The sequence below is a fragment of the Drosophila teissieri genome, chromosome 3R, assembly GCF_016746235.2.
Source record: "Drosophila teissieri strain GT53w chromosome 3R, Prin_Dtei_1.1, whole genome shotgun sequence".
NCBI classification, from domain to species: Eukaryota; Metazoa; Arthropoda; class Insecta; order Diptera; family Drosophilidae; genus Drosophila; species Drosophila teissieri.
Genome location: NC_053032.1, coordinates 10,960,059 through 10,979,712, shown reverse-complemented (window position 1 = coordinate 10,979,712; position 19,654 = coordinate 10,960,059). Strand labels below are relative to the sequence as shown.

General features: G+C 44.9%; 5 protein-coding genes across 6 annotated transcripts; 2 read left to right on the top strand and 3 right to left on the bottom strand.

Moving 5' to 3' along the window:
- Positions 1 to 1,043: 1,043 nt before the first annotated feature.
- Positions 1,044 to 3,390, top strand: LOC122619970 (protein hemingway). The gene is made up of 5 exons (XM_043797210.1): positions 1,044 to 1,413; positions 1,486 to 2,070; positions 2,127 to 2,869; positions 2,925 to 3,084; positions 3,147 to 3,390. The coding sequence occupies exons 1-5, from the start codon at positions 1,195 to 1,197 to the stop codon at positions 3,282 to 3,284; spliced, it is 1,845 nt and encodes a 614-aa protein (XP_043653145.1). The 5' UTR covers positions 1,044 to 1,194; the 3' UTR covers positions 3,285 to 3,390.
- An 84-nt stretch (positions 3,391 to 3,474) lies between these two features.
- LOC122619971 (Werner Syndrome-like exonuclease) lies at positions 3,475 to 5,383 on the bottom strand. Its single transcript, XM_043797211.1, has 7 exons — positions 5,258 to 5,383; positions 5,131 to 5,202; positions 4,818 to 4,922; positions 4,550 to 4,755; positions 4,241 to 4,465; positions 3,936 to 4,179; positions 3,475 to 3,879 (listed from the first exon to the last, which is right to left on the bottom strand). Exons 1-7 carry the CDS (start codon positions 5,378 to 5,380, stop codon positions 3,724 to 3,726), a joined length of 1,131 nt encoding a protein of 376 aa, XP_043653146.1. The 5' UTR covers positions 5,381 to 5,383; the 3' UTR covers positions 3,475 to 3,723.
- Positions 5,384 to 5,589: 206 nt separating this feature from the next.
- On the top strand, positions 5,590 to 6,910 carry LOC122620993 (nucleoporin Nup43). Its single transcript, XM_043798705.1, has 2 exons — positions 5,590 to 5,969; positions 6,038 to 6,910. Exons 1-2 carry the CDS (start codon positions 5,687 to 5,689, stop codon positions 6,832 to 6,834), a joined length of 1,080 nt encoding a protein of 359 aa, XP_043654640.1. The 5' UTR covers positions 5,590 to 5,686; the 3' UTR covers positions 6,835 to 6,910.
- Positions 6,911 to 7,833: 923 nt separating this feature from the next.
- LOC122621649 (protein glass) lies at positions 7,834 to 10,790 on the bottom strand. Its single transcript, XM_043799590.1, has 4 exons — positions 10,745 to 10,790; positions 10,347 to 10,477; positions 8,357 to 9,849; positions 7,834 to 7,975 (listed from the first exon to the last, which is right to left on the bottom strand). The coding sequence occupies exons 1-4, from the start codon at positions 10,788 to 10,790 to the stop codon at positions 7,834 to 7,836; spliced, it is 1,812 nt and encodes a 603-aa protein (XP_043655525.1).
- Positions 10,791 to 16,654: 5,864 nt separating this feature from the next.
- LOC122620599 (retinol dehydrogenase 14) lies at positions 16,655 to 19,618 on the bottom strand. Of its 2 annotated transcripts, XM_043798146.1 has the most exons (4): positions 19,450 to 19,582; positions 18,614 to 18,755; positions 17,577 to 17,715; positions 16,655 to 17,469 (listed from the first exon to the last, which is right to left on the bottom strand). In XM_043798146.1, exons 2-4 carry the CDS (start codon positions 18,752 to 18,754, stop codon positions 16,739 to 16,741), a joined length of 1,011 nt encoding a protein of 336 aa, XP_043654081.1. In that variant the 5' UTR covers position 18,755; positions 19,450 to 19,582; the 3' UTR covers positions 16,655 to 16,738. The 2 variants fall into 2 exon arrangements, with proteins under 2 accessions (XP_043654081.1, XP_043654082.1); XM_043798147.1 differs by lacking the exon at positions 18,614 to 18,755 and having other exon boundaries at positions 19,450 to 19,618.
- Between the last annotated feature and the right edge of the window lie 36 nt (positions 19,619 to 19,654).

The window sequence follows — 19,654 nt, the reverse complement described above, 5'->3', positions numbered from 1 at the left end:
CTGGAGCGCAAGTTCCTGCCCACAGAGGCGGCGTCACGTGGAGCTTTGGGGGGTTTTTATTTTTTTAAGATATTTCAAAATTTATAGGAAGAAATTCTTTTGTAGTTTACTAAGTGTTGTTAAAGTAAATCTTAAATTTTCTAATATTTTTGTTATTATGAATAAATCTTAATTATTTAAAGTTTGTTGCACATAGTTACACTTTTTTTAACAACTTTATTGTAAAGTCACTCTTAAAGAAAATATAAAATTAGGATTTAAATTATACAACTGTTTTAGGTATATTTCTAAACTTTCTAGCCACTTTGCTTATGAATCGTTGGGCTTAAAACTTGTAATTCTGTAAAAAATGAATAAAAGTATAATGGTTTCGGGAAAAAAGGGGGATTGATATTATATATTTTATAAATCCGAGAAAACAGCTTTTGATTGGTTCCTAAAGAATAAGTGAGCTATATGTATATTTAGATAATTTTCTGATAAAAGCGTGCGCCTTACTAGTAATTGTATACCTTGATTATTTTAACTTCTGTAAATGTATGATATCCACAAGCAAATAGAGCTGAATAACTATTGTGTTGTTTCAAAACTTTCACCTATATAAATATATAGTGGTGTCTCCCCTTTGAGTAATTTATTCAGTGTTATTCATAATTAACCCAACAAAAGCCGGCAAGTGCTGCTGAGGCAACCAACAACAAACCGCCTGCGCCTGCTCTGTTGTCCAGGACAACCGCTGGCTAGAATAAATAAATTCCCAGGTGTCAAGTGGTGGGTGCTTGGCCGCGGGGGTGGTGGGCATGCGGACTCCGCTCACCTGAGCTCCAGTCGACGGTTGGCAGCGCCACCGCAAGGCAACCAAGGAGTCAAAGTTGAGCCGAGAAGCGTGGAATGCGCCCAGTTTTTTCCACTTGGGGTAGACCGGAGACGGAGGAGCACCTGCCCCAACGTGGGGGCCCAGGTGTCAATCATAAGAGCGCGTCGAAATGGCTGGAAATCGAACTCAGTGAACAAATAGCAACAACTCAGGCTGGAATCAAAATTCAAAGTTTGAGCACCTTAGGAGTTTCGGCAGTTCTCAGTACAAACTACAGAAAAACACACGTGTGACAACGATTATCCCCAAAAAACAAAATACACCCCAAACGACGAACGGAACTTAATTTGAAAACCGACAAAGGATACGCTCACAGGATGTCGGAGGCTGGAGAACGCTCTGATGAAGAGTCCTATGCAGAGGAGTCCTTCGAGGAGGACTCGCAGTCTGAGGTGGATGATCAGGAGGAGGAGGAGGTGGAGGAAGAAGAGGCTGCGAATGTTGAGATAGAGGAGTCAAATCCAAGTGAGGCTCTCCTGGAGGAGAGCGACACCCAAAGCGAAAGCGATGCGGAAGCCGAGTTTCTTCGCGGCAACGTAAGTCCTCCTCTCCAGGAGCTGACTATTTCCGAGTTTAGCCTTAATCCGCAACCTGCATCGCGCCCACAGCCACACGCTCGTCGCCAGTTGGCCCCCCGAATGGTGTCCTACCTGAGTTCCTCCTCAGAGGACGAAAGCCAAGTGGTCATCACCAAAACGGTAGCCGAGGTAAATCAACTAAGTCTGCGAATGGACACGCCTATGGAGGATGAGACGCCCTCGGTGCGCACTCTTATGCCAGGCAGTGCCCATTCCCGGGTTAAGGATGAGGACGAGGATGAGGACGAGGACGATGATGAGGACGAGGATGATGACGAGGATGCTGAAGTCGAAGAAGTCGAAGAGGAGGAGGAAGAAATTCCAGGAGACGAAGACGACGCCCAAAGCGATGGATCCATGGGTCGTCAGTCCGCCGAGGACAACGATGAGGACGAGGGCACGGATGTTGAAGTGGAGCAACTGGAGGAGGATGAACCAATTGTAACAGCTGTGTGCAAAAAGCTGGTCCAGGAAAAGGTTCCGCTGCACCAGGAGGACATTGTTTCGTTGGTGGATGCCAGTGACAACAGCAGTGAGCACAGTGTGGCCACCATGTGTGTAGCAGGAGACGAAACGGATATCACCTTGGCGGAGTCTCCTAGATTACGAAAGCACGCAAGTTGATGGATTAGTTTATATCGAACTAGTAATAATTACAAATCCACCCACAGCAACCAGTTACTGCAAAGGAGCCGGAATCGCTAAAAGAGGAGGAAGAACCGGAAGTGGATCAAATGGAGGAACCCATGGAAAACCTTAATGAACTTTTAAATAGTTGTGATTCGTTGCCAACAGCACAGCCCGATCTAGCGAGGGTTCGGTACCTGGAGCAGCAAATGACCCAGATGTCGGAGATGATCATGAAGTCGTTCCAGATCAATGGAGGAGCACCAAATAGCCAAGCCTTCGAGCAGCTTGCCATGGCCACGGAGATGATGCAGCAACGTAGTAGCAGACGCGAGGACACTGAATCCGAGATGGCATCGATGACGGAATCGATTATGACCAGTGCCAGAAGCTTGGGTGGAGGAGTTCCCCCCATGAGAATGCGGATGCAGCGTTCTCAGGAAGCGCTTGTCACGACGCGACCTTCCAAGCTACTCAGACCCAAATGCAGATGTCCCTCGGAATCGGATTTAATCGAACACGAGCAGGAACTGGAGATGGGTCAGGAGTTGCCCCATGGACTGACACCGGACGTCGGCTTGGGCATGGGAATGGGAATGGGCATGGGCGAAGGCTACCTCGTGGACGAATGCGGCCAGGGCGACGGACTCATGAGACATCCACAACAGCGCAAACCGCCGGAGTTCCACAGGCGAGCGGTTAGCGGAACTCCAAGCAGCTTGAACAGCGATGGTTGCGAGTATCAAATCAATGTGTCGCGTTCCCGCTGCTCTAATGATAAGATGAAGTGAGTAGCTTACAACATTTGAAAAACTATAAAAACTATCCTTTTGCAAACGTAGCTATAAAAACCTTGGGCGCAAGAGCTACAGTTTTACGAATCCCCAAGTGCGCGAGATCGAGCGCCAGAATCAGATTCTTCTGCGCAAGATGATGACTGTGAAGCCCACGGCGACAATCAAGGCGAGCACCAGCAGCATTAAGATCAATGGCCCGGAGAAGGTGAGTACCTCATATAGAATTCCTGTCCAATATTAAACCTTATCCTTATCAATTTCCTCCAGCGACAGCCACCTCCAGCGCCACGTCTCTCCAGCGCTGCTGTTAACCGGAAGAAGTATCAGCGCCAGATCGACCTGGACAACGATCTGCTGAAGCGGAAATTGGAGGCCATCGGCACCCGGCGACCGCAATTCAAGTGAGGCCTCCACGGGCAGCTCCAACTGTGTTCATTAAGTGTTTAAAAGTGTTTAATGCGAATTTACAAAATTAAAATTTATTGCAAGTTGAAAAATGTAGAGAACTATATAATCCTAATCTAATTTTTAAGGGAATTTGAAAAAAAACTAGGATCGGTAAATAATTCAAGGAAAATGTATAGTACTAGTAAAATTTTGTTCCGATCCAAGTCATTGCATCAAAATGTGTTTATAATTTGTACATTTAGGTAAAAACATTTATATACGTGTTAGTCCTAATCAATAATCGATTTGGTAAGTAATATTAAATTTAACAAGTATTTTTCTGCACGTTGAGAACAAATTAAACTAAGAAAAACTCCCGAAAATAAATGCAAAAAAGCGGAAACTTTTAAAAAGAACGTAAACATTAGATGGCCTCTCTGAAAGGTATAAGAAAAGCTTACAGAGTCACCTCGTTGATCTTGGTCAGAAATGTCTCTCCCAATGTTTTCATTGCTTTAAAGGCAGCCTCTCCGTTATTTTCCTTGAACTCTTCTTCATTTTTAGTCTTGACCTTTTCGCGCCGTTCCAATTCACGATAGATAACCTGACCAATCTGATATAAGACTGCGAATTAAACAAATTTGTTTGGAAAAAGAAATATTAACTTACATAGACATCGATGGCAGCGTACATCAGTTGATTCTCGTCCAGCGGAATTACATGCCACTTGCTCATGCGCACCTTCTTGCTTTTGTCCATTGCCTTCTTGGCTATAAAGTTGGTTAATCGCTCCAAGCTCCAGCGCCCGCCGGTCTCACAGACCTCATTGCACCAAAGACCCAAGTCTACGCATTTCTCTATCAGAGGTTCAGCGGAAACCTCGGGGAAGTCACGTGCCAGCTTTCGGAAATCGCTGGAAAATAATTGATTCGATTTATCTAAATGGTTTTTTCCTCTGTGCGAGTATTACTAACTTCTTTATGTTCACGCCATGCAGTCGCACTTTGGGATGATTGATAAGGGCCACCAGGACCGCGGGCAGTTTCTTGAGATTAGTCAGCTGGTATATGTAGCAGCACTTTTCATCCACGCATATCTGGATGACGGCAGACTTGCCAGGTCCGGTTTGGAAAGAGAAGGGCCACTCCATGTCAAAGGCCATAGGCACTACCTCATCTTTCTGTTTTTCCACCCATTGCCTGCGTTACGAATTGTTATGCACATTATTATATAGCAAATGGGATATCTGGTATTCGAGGAACAAGATAAGTCTTGTGACTTACAAAACATCGTCAGCAGATGCAGCAATATCCTGGTTCTCCGTGTAGTACTTAATTGCACCCTTGTACTTAATAAAGGGCAGCTTTTCGGGCTTCTCCTTTTCCGGCGATGGCGACCCATCCTCTGCCATTGAACGAGTGCTTCTGGTCAGCCTGGAACTCCGGCGCTTGGGCGGGTTTTCTTCCTCCGTCGCTACCTTCTCAGCTTTCTATATAGGCATTAACATGTTCATCTCAATATGTAATAAATAATTAACCATTATTTTCTTACCGCATCTGGGGTATCCAGATTCTTTCGCTTGGCAGCCGGCCTACCAGGTCTTCCTTTCGTTTGCTTCGGAGTATTATCTTCTCCATCATTTTCCTTGTCTTTCAACTGCGGGATATAATCAGTTATAATAACATAATAACATAGTTTTCATTGCTTCAACCCGCGGACAAAGATTGTTAGTTTTAAATAGAACAAAAGGCTAGGTGTTTAAGCCCTTATTATACTATTATATATATATTATATTATTTATACACTAGTAGAAAAAACGGAAAAACTTGCGAGAAATATAAATGAATAATAAGCAAATGCAAACCTCTTTTGGAGTATCCTTTTTTGTTACTCTGCCTGTCATTTTGGGAGTCCCTTTTTTGACGACCGCCTTCTCCTACAAATACATTTTTACATACATATACATATTTTAAACTGTGAATATAACCTACCTCTTTAGGAACTTCATTTGCCTTTGATTTAATGGGCATTTTTATAAGATATTTTTCCATAACCCGCGTTGCTTGTCCGTTGTCTTTAATGCTTTGTTTACTATTATTTCCCGCCAAAAACATAGAGGGGTATGCACTCAAAAATACCTCAGTATGTAGAAATACTGTGACGATCTAAATACTGCGTTTGACTTTTTCAGCTAATGTTTTAAGCATATTATTGGAATATACTTAGCACTCGTATATTTTAAGCAAAACTAAATTTTCGAAATTATTTGGTATTTTTGTATCCAGCCCTGCCGAAACTATAGATACCAAATTGATTTTCCCGCTCAGTTGCAAAGCCATTATCTTGCTTTGGTCACACTTCACTTGAAAGCCGCATTATTTTGTTTACATCGCGAAACCTCTGCAAATTCCAAGAAAAATATGTCCTTTGCAAACGTTTCCACGCACTACATATCCGAGAAAGTGGCCAAAGTGCGCTGGCTGCCGGAGCAACTGCAGCAGAGCGAAAGGTTTGTCACTGGAAGCTGGGACATGGACCAGAACTTCGTGCGCCTCTGGCGGCTGCAATCGAATCAATATGCCACCGCCACGGATTCGGATGTCGACCAGATGCCGCGCTGCATGGACAAGGTGAGAATGGAGGACGATGTGACCGCCATGGAGTTCGTGGACAAGGACACGCTAGCTGTGAGCTGTGCCGATGGTTAGTTTTAGATTGGAGCAGTCATGAACTCAGCTAAATAAATACCTCTATTATTAATATCAAACAAGGACATCTCAGCGTGTTTAATGTCCATCGAGCCGTGGAGGAGGATCAGATGCAACGTACGTCCCGATCTGAAAGGCTGCACTGCTTCCAACGTAGCCAGGAGCCGGCTCCTTGCACCGACCTCTCTGTTTACGGCACTGATATCGCCACCGCCGGCGAGGATGGGTGCGTGAGCGTCGTCTCCGTGGGAAATGTGCGCCAGGTGAAGCGACACATTGAGGCGGACAGCATGGCGCTGTTTTCCATTTGCTATATCAGCCAGCAGGAATTGGTGACCGCCAATAGAATGGGCGTTATCAGAATGCTGGACGCTCGAGTGGCCACTGAAGCGCAGCCGAAGACCACTTTTATGGTGGCCTCCCAGGATGACAAGTCGTCGAACTTTGTCTCGTCCCTTGCAACGCATCCCATGCAGCAACATATCCTACTTTGCGGCAGCGAAGAGGGTTCCATCACCGTCTGGGATATGCGAAACCTCAACTATCCCGCCTCCTATCTAAGCGCCCACAAAAGTCCTATCAATGAGATAGGCTTTCACCGAAAGGATCCCAGCAAACTGTTCACCGCCGCAGAGGGTGGCGAGGTGTGGATGTGGTCAGAGAACAAAGTTCTCGGATGCGACTCCAACAAGGACGGACACAGTCCCTGGTTGTCGGGCGACCGTGTTCGCTCCCTGGTCGATGTGGAGGGAGTTCTGAGTAACATTCGCAAGTCCATTAACTCCTTCGATGTCCATGGAAGTCGTCTGGTCTGCGGAGGCGACACGGAAGCCGTTTACCTAGTTGATAATATTGTTTGAATGCCCAGCTGTGTAATTTCCTTTCTTAAATTATAGAATTTTTCAATTGTTATTGTACAAATTTGTTTTTGTGTATAAATTAAAGGAAGGCAAATGGTAAACGGATTTCGGAAAGTCGTAAATCAATCAGTTATTGTATTTAAATTTCATATATTATTTATTAATTTTCTTGATATACTCAAAAATTGGCTTAAATCAAAGCACCTGTCTTACATCTATATCTAATTTAAGCTTAGGATAACTATATTCGTGTACAGGTGTTTATGTGTTTTATGCCTTGGCAATTCCGATTTAATTATTCTCGTTTTGGGTGCTGCTGTGTTGGTTGGTCTTATGAATCGTACTCATATCCGACTTAAATCCTATTTCGTTGGCTAATTTGGAATAGATTTATGCGTGTTTTCAACTACCTTATTTTATGGATGAACTAACTTGGAATCAATGCATATTAGGCTAGGCGATTATAATAAATATAGTATGTATAAGTATGTACAGTGCAGCTCTTAGGCCTACGTTTGTTCGATTCTCCGCGATTTATCAGATTTGTATTGTTTGAGCATTTTAAACTGCATTTGGGTGCGGATCAGGGGTATGAGTATTACATCATTAGGTTCAATTAGGTGTTAATTTATCAGGAACCCAAATTATTTGTCTACAGCAATATTAATTATGGCATACATTATTGGATTATCAACGATAGAGCTACAAGCCCCGGATAATTCACTGAGTGTTCCTCCGTTTTGATTCCTCATCTGGATGGGATCCCTCAGCTTTCAGGCCCTAGTAGAATCGTTCGAACTTGGGCGCCTTGTTGAGTGCGCAGAAATAATACCCTGAATAGTTTTGTGTGGCTCCGGGTGGAGTGTAATCGCCGATGCTGTAGTTCCCGTAGTCGTAGTTACCCATGTGGGCGTGGTGATGATGGTGGTGCTGGTGGTGCATGTGGTGGGTGTGCGGGGGGTGGTAATGCTGGAAACCTCCTGCACTCCTTGGCTTTTGTCATGTGAGGAGGCTGTTGCCACCCCCGCTTCCGCTGCCGGAGGACTCTCCTCCAACTCCGGTTCCCCCATTGCTGCCATTGCTGGTGTTGTTGTTGCCGTGGACGCGCATGTGCCGATTCAAGTTTCCCGACTGCGAGAATCTGTGGACAGAAAAAAAGCAATTAACTCGATGCATAACTCGATGTCCTTCCACGACTGCTGATTGGTGGCTTAATCCATTGTTACAAAAAGGCGAACTGATATACAAATTCAGTCGTTAAAGGTTAATTTGAATCTTTAGCATTGCTTCTTAGTAACATTTATTATTTATTCAAATACGTTATGTTGCCTTCATAAAGTGGAAAACCTTTGAAATCTACATTCCTTTTGGTTTTCATTTGTAGTTTAGAAAAGAATCAGTGAAACAATTGACATTTTTATACTTCAGCTATCTTGAAGACTTCAAGGGGTCACTAAAGCGCAGCAAAACCATGTCCTTCATTTAGTAATGTGGGAGGTGTAAGTCCCCATCCCGGACTCACCTGAGCAGGCAGAGCTTGCACTGGTAGGGCTTCTCGCCACTGTGGATTCGCAGGTGCTTGGTGAGGGTGCTGCTGTCGGAGAAGGACTTCTTGCAGGAGGAGCAGCGGTACGGGCGCTCGCCGGAGTGGGTGCGCATGTGCGTGGTGACGCTGGAGCTCTGCGAGAATCTCCGGTCGCAGATGGGGCAGCGGAACGGCTTCTGGCCGGTGTGTGTGCGTACGTGGGCCGTCAGGTTGGCGGCCTGCGAGAAGCTTTTGTTGCAGTCGGGGCATCGATAGGGTCTTTCGCCGGAATGGGTCCGCAGATGGGTCTTGAGCGTGCTGGGCCGAGCATATGTCTTCCCGCAGAGCCGGCACAGATTGGGTTTCATCTCGCCGCCACTGCTGCCCTCATCCCCGTCCAGATCCTCGTTGCTATCCTCCTCGTCCTCGAAGGCGGAAAGACTCAAGCCCAGGGCGGCTGCTTGATAGCTGCTGGGACTTTTGTGGGGCGGTGTGTATCCCTGATTGCTCACCCCCGTAGGGTAGTAGCCAGCCAAGGAGGAGTTGGCCGGCGGCGATGGCGACTCCTTTTCGCCCACCGTCAGCGGCGGCAGGGAACCCAGACCCGTGGGAGCCGGTGCCCGGAAATCCGCCGTGAAGGAGTATGTGGCCGAGGCGGGATAGTGACCGGGACTCAGGAGCGGTGGGTATAGCACATTTACCGCCGCCGCTGCTGCTGCCGCCGAGGAGGAGTTGCTGGGTGGCGTCCAGTTCATCTGGGAGCACTGCATCGGCACTCCGCCGGCATCCCCGGCCCCGTAGCCATGGTGCATGGTCATGTTCATGCTGACGTTCACGCTCATGCTGGGATACATGGCTGCCGCCGGAGGAGGAGGTGGTGGAGCCGTTCCAGCACTGGTTTCATAGTAGCAACTGGCAGGGTTAGCCACGCCAGAACTACCATTACTGCCGATATTGTTGCCAACACTGCTTTGGAGGAGCGAGTTGCCCACGTGCGATGCCTGGACCTGGGATTGCTGGTGCTGCTGATGTTGCTGGTGCTGCGAGTGCATCTGGGCGTGGTTGTGGGAGTTCGGCGAGATGAGCATCTGGTGGGGATGCACTGTGTAGGAGAGCGAGGCGGCCTGGTGCGGATTGCCGGCGGCAAAGTTGTAGGATGCGCCGCAGGGCGAGAAGGGAAACAGGCTGGGTAGTGGATCGATGTCCAGCGGCGGCAGACCGGGAAACGTGGAAGCCATCTCGTCGGTGCTCCAGTAGCCGTGATTTCCTGAGGAGCCTCCTCCGGCACCGTTGTTGCTGCTTCCGTTGCCGCTGCTCGCCGGCGGTGTGGTGCTGATCTGAATGTGGCCGCCACCGATGCCCACGCCCACTCCAATCGTCGGATCGAAACAGCCGCCGCAGTCGAAGTCGCTGCTGGTGAGCGAGGAGATGGGCAGGGCGGTGTTGCCCTGGCAGGATAAGCAGCCGACGCAGGAAGCGGCGCACTCTTGCTGCACGAGCGGAAACGGAAATGGAGATTGAAACCGGTTATGAAATAAATGCAGCTAATTTTAATAAATAACTAAAATATTTTTACTCAATTGTAATATTATGTAAATTGAAATTGTATTATTTTAAAATTACGTTTACTGAATATTACACAAAAATGCACTTCTCTAGAAGGAATTTAACTTAGTAAACTTTCTGATCGACTAAACGGTATCGGTTGAAAATTTAATAAAATAATTTGAAAACCACAACAAGAGAGGTTTATTGAAACAAATTGTTGTATACAAATGATAAACTTCTTAGTTAGTAGAAAACTGTCTGCTTTTTTTTGTTACCGATATAGCAAGTTTAAATAGCCACAATTTATGTATTGAGTTTAATCTCCTGGTCAGGTATATCACAGATTTCAGCTAACTTCTTGCCACGAAACAAGCACAACCGAACGCTCAGAGATTTGCGGAGACATTGATGCGAAATCAAAAAGGATTCCAGGACTCACCTGCGGGCTGTCCAGCGCCAAGCCGAACAGGGGATTGTTGGGCACATAGCCCGTCTCTGGTTCCACAGGACCGCCGTTTGAGACATCGCACGATATGTACATAGCTCCACCCTCTTGATCTTCCAGGGAATCTGCGCAGCCAAAAAAACATCGTCAAAATCACTGGAAGTACGCCAGAGATGCTCGACTACAGCGCGTATCTCATGGATACATTTCCGTCCCATGACAACCACTGTGCACTGGCTCCGCCCCTCAAGACACACACAAATATACAAATCGAGAGCAATACAAGTGCCGCCGCCATTTGCTTTGCTCTCTCGGCTCGCGATTTCCCATCTGTGTGTCGCCATATGCGCTGTATCTGCATATCTGTGCAAAGGTGCTTCTGCTTCACTCACCCAGAATTGTGTTCAGGAGTTTGGAACCCTTATATAACAATCCCATGACATGACTCCAGTTCTGGAACGTTTGGGTTCAGCAGTCGCGCATTTGTTTCTGCTTTTTCTACGCTTCATCTTGATGCGTTAATTTCCAGCTGCAAGGCGAGGACGGAACAATATGGGTAAATTGTTTTCTAATATGCTTTATTTTCATTTTAGGAAATTTGTATTAAAAAGTAACCAATTCTCGAACTTGTAAAAATCCGCAAAAGTAAATAGTTCATAAATTCAAAGTTTTAACGTCGAAAATAAATAAAGAAAGAAACATTCAAATATTTTTTGTCAGTTTGAACTCTAAACTGTAGGTTGTTCTTCTCTGAATATAAAAGAAGAAATATGGATTTCAATTTGGCTGTATAGATGAATAAGAATTAGTATACGTTTGCATTTTGATTGAAATGCTGTAAGATTAAAAAAATGCGTCTTTTTATTTTAAGTTTCCTTTTTGCTAGGACTAAAATATGTATGTTTAAATTATAATAAGATCCATTTTGAAAAAATTAAACTCTTTTGAACTGACAAAACGGAAAAATAACTAACCAATTTAAGCATATATACTATCTAATCTTTTTTTATGAGATCAAAACTATAAGTTGTATTGAAAACATTCTCTAAATGATCTTAAGCAAAGTTATACTTTTATTTACACTATCCTAGCCCAAACTTCGTGAGAATATTTTTATTAGCTAGTTAGAAAGTTAACAAATCGTTGCAGTTATCAGGTTTGATTTGAACTAGATTAGTTTGATTCCATTTGTTTTTTATTTGTTATTTTAAAAACATTTTATATTCAGCAATAGACATTTAAAATATATTTGTTTCCGATTTTATGTTGTTTGTTTCGTTTCTTAATAACACTTGCACTCTTAACCATTTTCACCTTCTGAATAGATCCACAAATGGCATGATACCAAGATCACCGATAGAATTTCAACGTTTTCTTGCAAAATTTGTTTGTAACTTTTTTTTCGAAGATTTAGTATTTGATTTAAGACTGCCTTCAACGCGACAATAATATCACACGATCGTTGTTCTCGAATTAGAAATTTATATGGTGCCGTTGTGCAAGTTTTGAGTTTTCGAGTTGAGTGCGGGGCAAGAAGCGACTTTTGGCGAGGAGCATAAGACGGCGACTAATTGTCAGTTTCAGTTCGAGGCACCTCGGCCCAAAATCGACTGATATATCGGATTGGCAGAGCGGCAGCAAAGCGACAACTACAGAGGAAAAGGCAGGGCGCAAAAAACATACTTACTTAATTATAAACAAGCGACAAAGGGCGCAAAAGACAACGGCAACAATCTCGCTCGCACTCACACTTTCAGTCGGATATAATGACACAAGTACGCAGCACTACACACTCGAGACCCTTGCTCAAAGCACCCCTCCCTTACCGAACCGATACCAAACCATACCATACCATACCATACCCATACCCATACCAAGCCACACCGCACTATATCCCATGCCCACTCCAGAGATCCATCCATCCACCACCACAACAACGCTGCCGTCATCGTTGTCGGCCAACCAATGCGCTCCGTCTGCCGGCTTTTGCGGCTACTACCCCTCTGCTGCTTCCACGTCCACATCCACATCCACATCCTCATCCATAGCCAAAGCCACCCTCCTCCGCCGCCGATCCCGCCCAGTCCGAGTTTCAGGCCCATTCATACGTGGCCAGCTACATCGGCAGCAGTTTTCAGTAGTTTTTATTTGTCACCCAATATCTTTACAGCTCGACACCAGATACCAATGAGACGGGGAGAAAAAAGGTACACTTTAAAAAATATACACATTAACAAGCTGAATGGTATCTAGAATGTATCCCAACGACAGTCCCAAAAATATTGGCTTCAATTTAAAGATCAGTATCCGTATTTCATTACTACATGATGTTCCTTACCCCTACAGTCTCGATATATTCACAACCGCAGACTGCCGTTTAATTCTTTCCAGGATTACAACCCAACGGGTATCCTACAATATAGCTATGAGATCAATTTTAGTCACTGTAATGCTATCCAACAGCCACCAACTAGAAACGCTTAAGCCTATTTGGTTATAACAAAAAAGTACTGTAACAACATTGCAACATACACCAAAAGTACTATTAGAACAATATTATAAAGTATGCTCCATTTTTATGGACGCGTTAATATAGTAACATCCTATAATCACCATAGGAATCTCCCACTTTAAACTAGCAATTTTCTCCCAGTGCAAAGGGTCTCCGGGGCGGCTGAGGGAGGGGCAGTTGGAACGGACTTGCCAACCATTGATCGTCTTCGTCGGCATTCTGCTTCCTTCGCTTCATTGTTTCGTGGTTAAGTGAGGCAGTCCATCGGGCCAAGTCGGCCGGCAACCCCCTGACTGCTTCTGTAGCTTGCGTCTGGGTATCTGGCCGTGTGTATCTGCTTCTGTTGCGAGTATCTTTGTATCTCTATCTCCGGTGCTGATTCTCAGTTGTAGCCCGGCCAATGACGAATGCCTATCGATCGATGCTCTTGTCGCCGGGCCGACAATCGTGAATAGTTTGAATGTTATTTGATAGTTCGATTTGTGGTTGCAGCAGAAAAAGCAGGGACTAAATCACAGGCCAGATGGAAAAGCAAAGGGAAATTATGAAATACATTTGTTAGGCCCAACCCGGCTATATTTAGCTACGACATTACATGCAGTGTAGATTAGAGTCCCCAATTCGGATCGATCCCCTGGCAATCGAGAAGGTTCACACGCCCGAAATCGAATTCGCCAATCGGCAAAATCAGTTGAGTGCAAAGGCTTGATCGGCAGTGATCGCATAGGTATCGAGCTATATCCCCCATATCGCCTTACCTTATCGATGGGAATTTCAGGTCAAGCCCAGCCAGCGTCGTGTGTGTTAAAATCAGATCCACAGTCTGATCAGATCCGAACCCGTTTTCATTTTTTACTTCGGTTGGGTATCGGTTTCATGTCAACAACTTGGCTAAGGACATGAGCCTGTCTCTGCTGCCGATTGTCAGAATGGATTAGGATCCGCTTCTCGAGCTGGTAGCTGGTAGCCAGGCAATCCCCGGGTATCAATAACAATTAGGCGGATTCCTCTCAGGTGGTGCGTTCAGGTGTCAGCTGATCAAACTGCTTCCCTTCTCTCGATTGACCGCAGCCGAGTTCGAGATTTGCTACAAATTAAGCTGCAGGGTAAATATATTCGAGCACCCCTCTCTGAAGGACCTGTTATCACACCAGCCCATCAACCACCTTATCATCGCACGTGGAATTGTTTGCCAGAGGGCTCATTGGTAGCTAATGTTTGTTTTGCGTATTTCAATTGACAAACAATGGCAGGACATGATGCTGCCCATCCCTCCCTGCGCTTCCCACGTTGCCACCAGCAACCAGCTAAGCAAATTTCACTCATTTTCGTTGTGCACTTCTTGTTCGAGTACATTTCATTTCATTTCATTCCATTTCTTTTGCCTTCGCCGCTCTGTATTCCGCTGTGAATTGGCGAGGCTTCTAAAATCAATGAAATACTTTTCGGGCTGCACCGATGGGGCTTCTCCTGGTTTGGGCTGCGCTTTGCTTTTATGCTGCCACTCAAGTCATTCAACATGTTAATGCCAATCGGTCATATTAGATGCCTTGCCGGCTAAAATGAGCTGGCCAACTTGGGTCAACTGGATGGGGGCTGCGTGTCAATCAGAGATGACTAACAAATAATTGTCATTAGGCTTTCTTAACTTTGATCCTTTTTAGAATATAAAAACAAAAAAGTAAAAAATACTGGGGTTAGATTGTAAGAAAAACCTCATCCCTTTCCTTATTTAAGTGAATTTAAACTTAAGTACCGAGAATTATAAAAATGTTCCGCACCTTAAACTATCCTAAAACCAAGATGTTTGTTATGATTGGATGGGCCATGAAACTAATGGTATCTATGAATAAATTACCTCTCATTATAAATTAATAAATGATCTAAAGCTGAGCGGTATTAAAAATAACTGGATTTAAGTACATACATACATACACATATGTCTATATCTATCAATAATCGCCTAATAGTCGGAACTGAAGCAAAATTCTTGCATAGGCACTTTGACTTGTCAATTTACATTTGCATACATATATTTTACACTCTTTCCTTTTTTATTCATTTTTGGTTACAAGGTTTACGGAGAGGCTCCTTTATCTTGTGAATAAAACCCCCTATTGATATGACCACAACTGCCGTGGACTCTATGGATTCTATGATGTGCCATGACTTAGTGGGAACTGTAGTGTCCTGGAACTGGAACTGGAGTACGTGGGACATCTGCGAGTGCAATTGGGCCGACAACCGACGCCCCCGCTCCTAAGGAGAGTATCGATGACCGCGTGACAGACGCAGCCGTTGCTAGTTGACATTTGCTGGACAGGATGGGGAAGGCCGAACCGCTGTCCTGACAGCTGGACGAGTCGGGATCGGGATCGGAATCGGGACTGTCGCATAACCCACTTCTTATTAAAAACCTAAGCCAGCTTATTAAATGCCCGCGACTTATTAAAAACGCTGGGGGAGAAGTAGCTATAAGTACGGTCGAAGGACTCCCCCAAGGAAAGGAGACAACTACTTGAATTACAGCTCAACTTGGCCACAACAATGTCTTTTCGTCCTTCTGGATGTGAGTACACTTGAGTGAAGCGCGCCAAATTGAATTTGTAAGGCGATACTTTCTGGAAAACAAAAACAAAAGGGGGTTTCAGTACCAGAAGGGTTGATTGCCGGTACATCTTATCAACAAAGTTGCTATTCTAGAGGACAGATACAAACCAATGCAGCAATAAAAACGCACGCTTTGTTTGTTTTTTATGAAGGCATCACTTCCGCAAACAAATGCTGTGAGAAGTTCCGATTGATGATCTATAGGTTTCTCACAGTAGCGAATTAAGGGGCGTCTGGTCCTTCAATTATCTGCGGTGCCGCACGCTCCGCTATCTTTAATGCCATTTTGGCGAGCCGCAAATGATTATCCTGTAATCCCTTGGATAAATATTAAATTTCAATTACGCCATTTAACATATTATTAGCCACCGATCGGCACTATCATTATCAACATCACCGGCCAGGTCACGTGCCGTCGAGGAGCTGATAGCAATCTTCGCAAAAGCGAACAACCGCAACCCTCCATTTCTGCAGATACAAGAGTGGTGACAGCCCGCAAAGGATGCGACTGCAATTTTATCAGATTATTCATGTCGGCGGAGTCCCCCGGGAGTCCTCCTGCCATCCACCCCTCGCTCCTCCTCAACAGGTGAGTGAGTCCGGCGAAACTTTGTGTGAGAATTTTTCGGCCTTTCCCGATTCTGCTGCCCTCTCCATTTGTATCGGGTTACCTTGATTCACCCGATTGGCGCTGTGATTTGTCGTTCCCGACAATTCTCATGAAATTAATTTGAAACGATGTGTCCAGGATGGATATCAGCTGAATTAAAACAATTATTCAAGATTCAGTTCATTTCTAGTCCAAATGTTTAGTTACATCTGCTTTTAACAGCCATTTGTGAGTGCTGTTATAGCTTACAGAGTCTGTTAATTTTTAGGGTGAACCTGTTTTGCATATGTGTAGTGCTTAATTAATAGTAGGAAAGTACTTCTATTAAAATGCATTCATTGGGAAGCTCTTTTAAAAATAAAATTAAAGGAACGGAAATTTAATTACTTTTGTTTCTGTACATAAACATTTGTACTTGCATGTACACCCAATTAAAAACTGAATTAATGAAGTTTTGATTTGATTTATATTATTGGGATTATTATTATATATTATTATTATTTCTGGGAACAGAAATATTATAGTGAAAAAGCGCATTATTTAATTATATAAATCATTTTTATTGAGAAAACTTAGGCTACAGTAAACTCCCCCTTAAGAACAAGAAAAGTAAATCAGTTAATTGTGCACTGGCACTCAGCCGCGAACAACCACCTAGATCTTGGGATCCTGGGGCGTGAGCTTGGCGATCTTCACGGACTCCTCCCAGATCTTGAGACCCTTCTCCTCGTCGAGGGCAGCGGCATTGAGGGTGGCCTCCTTGCAGTCCATATAGTATTTTCCAGACACATTGGCCACCTCATCCGATGTGGCCAAGTAGATGGTGGTCTGGGCTCCGGCCTTGGTGGTCTTGAAGAAACCTTTGGTGATGGCCATCATGGGCAAGTTGAGGGGGAAGGGGACATTGCGCCAAATGCCCGAATCGATCATGCCGGGATGCAGGAAGTTCACGGTCACCTTGGTGCCCTCCAGCCTCTTGGCCAGCTCCCGGGCGAAGTAGATGTTCGCAAACTTGGACACGTAGTACAAGTAGGCAGCCGGGAAGGTGCCGATGGGGTTGAGCTTGGCCAGGTTAACCGAAGACAGGCGGTACAGCTCCGAGGCAACGATGACAATGCGAGCTGGCGCGCTCTTCTTCAGCACATCGATGAGCAGGTGCGTCAGCAGGAAGGGTCCGTAGTGGTTGGTGGCCATGGTCAGCTCCACGCCATCCTCACTCGTCTGTCCGCGGAAGGCCAGAGCCATGCCGGCGTTGTGGATCAGCACATCGATCTTGGGCTCGGTCTTCACAATGTCAGCGGCGAACTCGCGGACGGACTTCTGGGAGCCCAGATCCAGTTTCTTGACTAGGATCTTGTTGTTCTTCGTCTCCTTGACGATTTCATCTGTGGATAATTAACAATTAATTACAAAAACCTGGATAAAACCTGTTCTCTGTTATGCGTCCTGCCAAATTCTGGGCATGACCTTGTAGGTATTTTAGCCCGCTTACCCTTTACTGCATTGGCGGTCTCCAGGTTCCTGCAGGCCATGATGATGCGGGCTCCACGTCCTGCCAGATCCTTGGCAGTCTCCTTGCCAATTCCGCTGTTGGCACCTGTGATAATAACTGTCTTGCCCTCCATCTTTGTCTGTAATCAATGTCGGAGGTTAATCATTTAATATGAGGCTGCGATCGAAAATAGGTCGAGGGCGGTTCGGAAACATGTTTACAATAGTAATTAGTAGGCGCTTGGTCACAGTCCCGGTAATCGCAGTTCGTCTGGAACGGAAGCTACGAGTATCTTAGTTTTCAGACCCATTAACGGGTCGCTTAATTGCCATTCGAGAGCTGAGAGCTTTCTGTGAATCAGAGGTAAGCGATCTCCCAGATTGTAACCGAGATACTGAAGCTTAGATGTTTTGTGGGATCCGGACAACGATCGGTCAGGTGGTAATCGTACCTCAGAGATGTGACGTAGCTCGCCGCTCAAAAGGTATCTAATTAAATCTGTAATTAAGTCGACGCGTCACAACTGCCCAGTGTAATAACAAGATTGAGGAACGTGAAGTTTTCCTAGCGGTGATTTCATATATAGTTAAAAGATTTCCATAGTCGGAATGTGCGACATGCTACAGAATCGCTTTAATTTGATGGGGTTTTTCCAGATAGTGATATAGCTTATTACAGAGGGGAAAGCTGGACGCTTTTCAATTATGGATCGGTAATGTTTATCTGAATAGTTCGCCTTCATATGAATATACAATTTCTAAAAGTAATGGCAGATTATGAGGCTTACTTCAATTTAAATACTGTTTTAGTAAACTATTCGTTTTTCTAGAGGTACACATGTATGCACCATCATTTGTATGTATGTGGCGACACCATCTACCAGATCTGAAAAGAATGCGCAGCGGAAGTGGGAGCAACAGCCATATAAAGTGCGAAATATTCGAGTCGTGTCGCGATAGTGAACATTGGGCTTGGGTTTTGGGTATCATGGTTACTAAGCTTGGGAGTCTAGCGAATGGGGGAGGTGTGTTCGTTACCTCGGTGAAACATCGTCCCGCCGTGATGCGCAGATAGAACCGAATGCTCATCAGGGTGGCCACTATGGCGGCCACTGAAGTCATGAGGAAGATGTCGCGCACATAGTGCTCGGTCGACAGCCAACCGAAGATGAAACCCATCCTACAAATATTCCGAGGTGTGTATACTACATATTGTATCATTATATACGTGTATATCGGTGTCAGCATGCAAATCAGATTATATAATGTCCGAGGCTGCGAAAGCCAGACGATTGTCTTAGGGCATAACGAAACGAGTTTGGTTTTGGATTTTGGGTTTTTGGTTTTGGGTTTTGGGGTTTCATGGTTTGGGGATATCGGTTAGTCGGCGAAGGTTTTCACAACTCAAATCGTTTATCAGTGGCTGTCAATACATCGATTTCAAAAAGTGTTGAGAAAACTTACACTTTCACTTCCACACATGTGCGTAATTATGGCTTATTATGATGAAACGCCGAAAAATAACACTCAACCAAGTTCATTGACAGCCCAAAAGAAAGAAGGTTAAGCAAGAAAGAAAGTCTGAAGTTTCATGTCGCTTAGAGTTTCTGTTTTTTTCTCCTTTTTTCTGTTTTTTTCTTTTCTGTTTTTTTCTTCGCTGTCCACGTCACAAAGATTTCCAAGAGCTTTCCTCAAGACTCGAAGACTGGCTCTGGTTACGCTTGCATGCACCATTTAAGAACCCCCGAACCGCGCCCTACAATGCAGTCTCGAAAAGAAACAAGATCTATATGAAGAAGTCTAGACCTGACCCGTTTTCGGCTTTTGTTCCCCAACTCTTACAAGTCAGAGACCACATTTTAGTGCAAACTCACCTGTTTTGGCTGTTGACTGTTGGCTGGTCTATAATTTATTCCAACTTCTGCTGGCCTGCACTTTGTACTATATCTGCGCTGCGAATCGGAATCGGAATCGGTGGATCCAAAAGCTAGTGCCACAACCTTCGCCTTGAACGACTGCTCGGAGACTGAAGTCGGAATTCCGATTATAAAGCCGAGGCTGCGGAGAATGCGCGATCGT

Excerpts from the sequence above, each read along its gene's own strand:
- LOC122619970 (XM_043797210.1), top strand. The coding sequence starts at position 1,195 with ATGTCGGAGGCTGGAGAACGCTCTGATGAAGAGTCCTATGCAGAGGAG. Across the intron at positions 2,071-2,126 it reads CTCCTAGATTACGAAAGCAC|CAACCAGTTACTGCAAAGGA; the intron begins GCAAGTTGATGG and ends ATCCACCCACAG. Across the intron at positions 2,870-2,924 it reads TGCTCTAATGATAAGATGAA|CTATAAAAACCTTGGGCGCA; the intron begins GTGAGTAGCTTA and ends TTGCAAACGTAG.
- LOC122619971 (XM_043797211.1), bottom strand. The coding sequence starts at position 5,380 with ATGTTTTTGGCGGGAAATAATAGTAAACAAAGCATTAAAGACAACGGA. Across the intron at positions 4,923-5,130 it reads AAAAGGATACTCCAAAAGAG|TTGAAAGACAAGGAAAATGA; the intron begins GTTTGCATTTGC and ends TATATCCCGCAG. Across the intron at positions 4,180-4,240 it reads CATGGCGTGAACATAAAGAA|CGATTTCCGAAAGCTGGCAC; the intron begins GTTAGTAATACT and ends ATTATTTTCCAG.
- LOC122620993 (XM_043798705.1), top strand. The coding sequence starts at position 5,687 with ATGTCCTTTGCAAACGTTTCCACGCACTACATATCCGAGAAAGTGGCC. Across the intron at positions 5,970-6,037 it reads AGCTGTGAGCTGTGCCGATG|GACATCTCAGCGTGTTTAAT; the intron begins GTTAGTTTTAGA and ends ATATCAAACAAG.
- LOC122621649 (XM_043799590.1), bottom strand. The coding sequence starts at position 10,790 with ATGGGATTGTTATATAAGGGTTCCAAACTCCTGAACACAATTCTGG. Across the intron at positions 10,478-10,744 it reads ACTCCTGAACACAATTCTGG|ATTCCCTGGAAGATCAAGAG; the intron begins GTGAGTGAAGCA and ends TTGGCTGCGCAG. Across the intron at positions 9,850-10,346 it reads TGGCGCTGGACAGCCCGCAG|CAAGAGTGCGCCGCTTCCTG; the intron begins GTGAGTCCTGGA and ends CCGCTCGTGCAG.
- LOC122620599 (XM_043798146.1), bottom strand. The coding sequence starts at position 18,754 with ATGGGTTTCATCTTCGGTTGGCTGTCGACCGAGCACTATGTGCGCGAC. Across the intron at positions 17,716-18,613 it reads CGGGACGATGTTTCACCGAG|ACAAAGATGGAGGGCAAGAC; the intron begins GTAACGAACACA and ends CATTGATTACAG. Across the intron at positions 17,470-17,576 it reads GACCGCCAATGCAGTAAAGG|ATGAAATCGTCAAGGAGACG; the intron begins GTAAGCGGGCTA and ends AATTATCCACAG.